Source organism: Palaemon carinicauda, chromosome 37 (assembly GCF_036898095.1).
Source record: "Palaemon carinicauda isolate YSFRI2023 chromosome 37, ASM3689809v2, whole genome shotgun sequence".
NCBI classification, from domain to species: Eukaryota; Metazoa; Arthropoda; class Malacostraca; order Decapoda; family Palaemonidae; genus Palaemon; species Palaemon carinicauda.
In genome coordinates, this window is record NC_090761.1 from 35,882,668 (window position 1) to 35,890,167 (window position 7,500).

The 7,500-nt window shown below is 29.9% G+C and overlaps 1 protein-coding gene across 3 annotated transcripts in view; it reads left to right on the forward strand.

Moving 5' to 3' along the window:
* The window catches only part of LOC137629566 (uncharacterized), an 83,333-nt gene that overhangs the window by 66,039 nt on the left and 9,794 nt on the right, over positions 1 to 7,500 (forward strand). For all 3 annotated transcript variants that reach the window (XM_068361003.1, XM_068361002.1, XM_068361004.1), the window contains exons 8-13: positions 957 to 1,136; positions 1,664 to 1,836; positions 2,315 to 2,459; positions 3,161 to 3,302; positions 5,334 to 5,479; positions 6,562 to 6,680. In XM_068361003.1, coding sequence (XP_068217104.1) covers positions 957 to 1,136; positions 1,664 to 1,836; positions 2,315 to 2,459; positions 3,161 to 3,302; positions 5,334 to 5,479; positions 6,562 to 6,680 — 905 coding nt within the window. The remainder of the gene's footprint in view (positions 1 to 956; positions 1,137 to 1,663; positions 1,837 to 2,314; positions 2,460 to 3,160; positions 3,303 to 5,333; positions 5,480 to 6,561; positions 6,681 to 7,500) is intronic.

Genomic DNA, 7,500 nt, shown 5'->3' on the forward strand with positions numbered 1-7,500 from the left:
TGTTATCAACACGAAAAATATAAGATTATCATTTGTTAGCAAAAATCCAGCTCAGATATTCCTCCTTGTAATTTAAAGGGTCTCATATGGCTGGCCACGAGGATCTCTCTTTTTACATAGTAAACAACATCTTTTTACAAAGTAAACAACAAATATTAAGGCCGGGAAACAAAAAATTCAAATTTCATTCTTGAAAAATTTATCATTTTCTTATTTACCATCATTTTTATTCCTACTTTTCTATTCCTCAAAGGATAAGCAAGTCACAATTTCTAGTGTTAACTTATTCTCATTTTCTATCTTCACCATCTTTGATCTATATCTTCCGGTGACGATTTCTGTTCTTAAATAGTAATAAAATATTGGGACTGGAGTACAAAGGAATTCAACAGTCTTACTTAAAAATTTATTATTTTCCTTTATTTCCATTATTTGTATTTCCTTTTTTCTATTCCTCAAAGGACAAAAATGTCTAAAGTTCTAGTCAATGTCCTTTAAATATACTCCGAGTATGTTTAAAGGACCTTGGTTCTAGTTAAGGGATTCTCATTTTGGGATCAGAGAACAAAGGAATTCAACAGTCTTACTTGAAAATTTATAATTTTTCTATATTTCCATTATTTGTATGCATCTTTCTATTCCTCGGAAAAAAAAACTGTTTAATGTTTTAGTCAAGGTCCTTTAAATATACTCCGAGTATATTTAAAGGACCTTAGTTCTAGTTAAGTGATTCTCATTTTGGGACTGGGGAACAAAGGAATTCAACAGTCTTACTTGAAAATTTATAATTTTTCTGTATTTCCACTGTTTGTATGCCATCTTTTCTATTCCTCAAAAAGAAAAAAAATGTCTAATGTTATAGTCAAGATCCTTTAAACGTATATTTAAAGGACCTTGGTTCTAGTGTTAAGTGATTCTCCTTTTGCCCCTTTATCATCTTTGGCCTACATCTTCAGGTGACATCGGCCAGACAGCCCTCAAGGCCAGCGACAGCCCATCCAACCTCAAGAGTTTTGTGGGTCCTTACGGCAAGTTCTCCAACAGCACGGCTGCTCCAAAACTCTTCACTCTCAAAGATGGAAATGACGGAGTTGTTACCTACCTCACTCGTGCCGAAATATTTGCTGGGATTGACGGTGAGGATGTTGTGTCATGATTCACTTAGTATTTTAATTGATTTCATTGTCATTTATTGTAATTGAGCATCACGAGTCCCTGTGATTTTCATGCGAATATATATATATATATATATATATATATATATATATATATATATATATATATATATATATATATATATATATATATATATATATATATATATATATATATATATATATATATATATATATATATGTATATATATATATATTGTGCACATATGTATATTTATATGCATATATATGCATATATATTATATATATATATATATATATATATATATATATATATACACTGTACATTTATATGTATAATATATATGTGTATATATATATATATATATATATATATATATATATATATATATATATATATATGTACATATATATATATGTGTATTATATATAAGAACTAAAATATAATTCAATCACTAATCTCATCAGGGAAATCGATAACATTTCATAAAAGAAATTTCCCGATGAACTTTCCTTTCCCCTTCCAGCCATGGTCATCAACAAATACCTGAGTTCCTCATCCACGTCGAGGGTGAAGTTGTCCCAAACCCTGAGGATGTATTACTCGGACAGAGGCCTCCCAAACCTTCCCAACTTCAAGGCTTGCAATAGGATGGAGGCCTACAATAGCGTTCGAGATGATGCCAAGACGAAAGAGCAGGTGAGGAATGTTACACAAATTATATTTGATGAAGAATATTTGAAATTATAGACGTTAAACATTATTCTCTTAGAGTTACTGTTTGAATAATGTATTTGTGATTATTTTCTTTTTTGTATAAGCCTTATTTTAATAGAGAATTGTTATGCTGTATTAGCTATATTTACGACGATTTATTTAGTTAGTTTTTTGTAATCACCTTTTCCGGACGTCGTGTTGAGTCGAGACAATTTGTGAGTAAAATAAAAAAAGGCCTAACTGGAATACTTATCTATCTAGCAAATTTTAAAAAATTATCTTTTATAGAAGACTATCAGAGTAATGAACTTTTGAAAATTTTCTAAGGTGTAACAATGCTATATTTCTTAAAATAGCTTTACCTTCATCTCTTCAATGACAGATATGCAAAAATAAATTAAATATTTTGTTTTCAGTTTTCGCATAAATAAAAGACTAACGTTATGTGTTTACCCTACAGGCGCTGAACTTCATGTACGCATTTGCGCACTATAACATGTTTGCACGTCAGTACATCGAAGAAAACAAGGATCATTTCGATGATATCGAAAGTTATTACACTCGCTCTCTCAACGATGCCTGGAGTCCCTTCACCAGCTTTGTAGGTACGAGAAATTCATTTTCGTTTTTTACTTAAATATTTTGTTTAATTCTGGCTGTTTTTTTTTTATCTTGTGCTTCATTTTTATGCTTTTCTCTTATTTTTTTTTTATTTAATCCTATAGTTTGTACGTCATCATCCTTCATGTATTGTGAGGTTTCTTCTTACAAGTAGGCTTATTATGCTTTTATTTCTTCATGTATTTTCCATTATATCCTAATAATGTTTATGTATTATCTTCTTTTATGCTGGACATTATCCTCACTCGATATTTTGTTAATATCTCATTTTTCCTACCCTTCAATTTCTGCTTATATGATCGCACATTTTACACACACATAAACATATTATATATATATATATATATATATATATATATATATATATATATATATATATATATATATGTATATATACATATATATATACAGTACATATATATTTATATATATATATATATATATATATATATATATATATATATATATATATATATATACAGTATATATATATATATATATATATATATATATATATATATATATATATATATATATATACATATATATACAGTATGTATATATATATATATATATATATATATATATATATATATATATATATATATATATATATATATGAGTGTGTGTGTGCTATCAATTACAGTGAATTTCCAATAATAACCATCCCTGTATTTCCTACCAGAGAGTTACAACTACGAGGACTACGATAGATGTACTGCATACAACAAAGACCAAGTCAAATGTGAAAGTACCGTGGATTTGGTTGTTGTTTACAACAGTGAAGGAGGAGTTTCAGATAGCCAAGCCCAGAGGGAATATATCACGTAAGTTTACATTTCATATAAATATATATATATATATATATATATATATATATATATATATATATATATATATATATATATATATATACATATATATATATGTATATATATTATATATAATTATATATATATATATATATATATATATATATATATATATATGTATATGTACATATACATACGTATTATTACACGATTATGGCCCCCTAGTCTGGGCACCCAAAATATATTATACTATGGCTCCTGACTGGGAACCATATATATATCATAAAATATATTACGACTGGCAAGTTACTCAACCTCTCGAATTCCAAACTTACTTGTTTGCTTTTACATTAAAATAATAATACACAAATTCTGAGAAATTAAATAACTCCCAGACAGCAATATATAAAACACTGAATATCCAAAGGTCTCTTAAGTACACTAAAAACCAAACTGGGTAATTATTTCTATGAATTATTTACGACTTACTACAGCTCTTTACAGGATATGAGCGGAATCTGATTCTAAACAATGGTGATTGGAATAATATACTCTTTACAAAAATAGATATATTCTATATAAATTACAACACTTTGAAAGAATTTACCTGATAACAAAATAAGTCACTCGGAAAAATTAAGTCTGAACAAAACTTACATTAAGACAAAAATGTTATGATCTGAAAATTATATAAACACTTGCCTTTAAATGTTAAATCTGAATAAACCTTAGACTAAGACAAAAGAAATAATTCAATGAAAATCATACAAGAGCTTGAAATTAAATCTTAATAATACAATATTCAAGTTTGATACTTAATGAAAATAGATAACAAGATCCCAATACAAATACCTAACCTTCCTACAGGGCCAGTTACAAAACCTTTACACAATGCCAACATTCACCCTGACACAATGAATTCAAAATCACCGTTTTGTCTTACGTATCTTTTCAACACATGATTTGCTTTAGGGTACAGTCACTTAGGAGAGGACACACTATAGGTACTAAACACTTTTAAAACAATACTCTGAACTGCGTGCGAGAGGGAGAGAGATAAGAGACAATCTTAAGGCTGGATAATCTCTATCTATCTCTGTAAAACTGGTGTCGCCTTTTATAAAAAACCTAAATGCTTCCAGAAACTTCCCAGCGAATCAGGAAGCATGGGGGACTTGGCCTAAGGGCGTCAGTTTCCAACTAGATAAAAATGTCAAGAGGCAGATCAGGGGTTTTCAGGCAACTCTCAGATGCATACCAACGCATAGACAACTCTCCCCACTAGCTCCACCCACCCTTGTCCCTGAAATAAAAAAAGATACCATCCTATCACAGGGCCCTTCCCTAAATTTTAAAAGCACATGGTCCTGTGTATTCTCTCTCAAACATGACACAATACCTCATCAAAATATGAACCAACATTACATAAGCCCTTGCTTTATATCGTGTATGCTTAAATAGCACTCTCACACTGCTTATGTAAGACTTCGTAACAAAAATATGGGAAATAAAAAAGTTAATTCTTAAAAATAACGTAAATTTACATATACTGACTTGAATAAAGAATACAATAAAATTAATGTCAAAAGTCTTACCTAATATACATATCACAATTACGTCTACATGAGAGGGGCTCATTTTAAGAGCTGGCTATTCACTGATAATAAACTACTGTATTTACTCTACACTAGACCAGCTTCGAAAGAATATATATATATATATATATATATATATATATATATATATATATATATATATATATATATATATTACCAGAATATTATAGAATCCTTAGTCTTTCAAAAGAATCAGGGTATCATGTTTTGTGTAATATCAAAATCACTGGTATTCAGAGCTAGTTTATTTTCTTTGCAAAATATCAATTTCCATAACCTTCAAAAGTAATTTTTTCTGTTTGTAGTAAACCTCCTTTCTCCTCATCTGACCTTTTTTTTTTATATTGTTCTGGAACTATAAATGAGATACCATCATTTGTCTCATGAGCATCTGTGTCTGATGAAGAATTCCCCGTTTTCCTTCATGCAGGCTGTTGGCCCAGAAGATTGGCGTGGGCCAGGACAGGTCTCGGCTCGGTGTACTGGACGCCAACAAGAATGACTGGCTAATGCCTGTTACTAACGTGTCCAACGTAGCTGACCTGGGTGCCAACTTCACCTTGGACTCTCAGAAGTGTGAGTTTTGGAGATTTTGCTTTTCATATAATATTGATTCAGGAGATGGGGTTATATGGAGTAACGCTGTAATTAATTGGCTACTAAAGTTATTCAACTAACATGATTAGATACTGAATTTTATTTATGTTAATTGTATAAGTGCCATAGTGCTGATTGATTTATAAAATGATCAGTACCTTAAAGGTGGGTAATTAGGTACTAAAGATATCTTAAATTACATTAGAGGTGACCGCGAAATACTTCTATTAAGTATATTTAATTACATCACATGGAATAATCGAATGACAATTTTTTCTTATTTACTTTCATACTATATCAAATGGAATTGTTAAATACTGAAACTATTCGTGTGTGAGATTGTGGTACCTGTCATTGCATGGCGTTGTTGAATGTGTAGTCTGGCATAACATGATGTCATGGTGTTCTGAATCTTTCAAGACATGGCATGGAATGTGTAATATGCCAGTGGAGTGTAGGCCTATTAATGAATGTGTATTGTGTCAAGACATGACATGAAATATATAAATATTTGACAAGTCAATGGATGTAGTCCGTCAAGAAATTATATTAAATGTTGTGTATGCCAATGTATGGCATTATAGAATGCCTTTCATTACATATGATGAATCATTTGTCGTTAAACGACACAAGTTAATGTTAAATCTGATATTAAAGGAAACCCTATATTTTAACGTATCTATTAAAATAATGCATTATCTCGAAAAAATATAAATTCTTATGTTTTGGGATTATCTTTGAAAAATATTATTTTAATGAAATCAAACCATCACAACTCCTTAGTCATAACTGTCCTAGTTTAACAGATAATTGTCTCTATGGTGATGGAGGTTTCTTTGGCCAATTATCTAATTACGAAAACAATTAGAGGAATTGATTACAAATGATTTATTGATGACATTGTGATAAATTTTATTATAACTTGTTAAAAGGAATAAGATTTGTGAATTATTGGGTCAGAGGGAAATTTCCTGTTTTAGTCAAAATAGATTGTAAAATTTAAGAGAAAGACTTGGGGGGTACATAGTAGGTAATTCTATTATTATTATTATTACTTTCAGTTGGCAGTAGAGGTTCTAGTGCTGACATGATGAAGATTCTGGAAACTCTTGCCTATTACTACATGGAATTCTACAATAATACTCTAAGCTCTGGACAAAATGCAACTGCTAGTTCACAGGTAAAGTGAACTACTCAAGTTAAAGCTGGAAAAATCTGTTACCATGAGCGGTATCTTCCAAGACCAAATTCGGATTTCTAAGTTGTTTTATAATTCACCCAGCCAATCTGTTCAGACAAGTACAGATTTGGAAGTGATTGCTGTTTTAAGTCTATTAAAGGCTATTTTCATTCAAGCACAGTTTAGGAAGCCCACCTGCTTCTTCAAATTACTGTATTCAAGATGTTTGTTTAAAAATTCCAATTCATATTTATATTACTTTAGTGTGTATTCATGATAAATAGCAGTATTATACTATATCACAGGTTATTAGAAAGAAAAAACTCTTGTTTTTCTAGGCTACATCTGTGAAATATAAAATGTTTTTAATTTTAGTCTTAATGCCGATGAATCCCGTACTTCTAACATAACCCCGATTAGATATTTCACATGAATTAAGATGATTGATGGTAATACAATGCTGTATTCTTTTTTTATTTTTTAAAGAATGCGTCACAAAAGCGAAAACTAAAAAAATACCATATATTATCACATATACTAAAATAAAAAAAAAATTCACTAATGAAAAGAAAAAATCAGTAATGCAACGCAAATAGGCATTTGTACTTACATCGATCAATAACAATAATAAGAATAGGGAAGTGGTGAATATGGGGAAAGGAAGAGTACCCCTGGATACAATCCAGTTTATATCTTAAAGGCAGGTATTCGGGAAGGGAAAGATTAAGGAAATAGGGAGAAAAAGAAGTACAAGAGAAGAATAAAAGAGAGGGGTAGAACCTCTTGCGATATTAGGAAACTGGTATTATTATATTAGTTC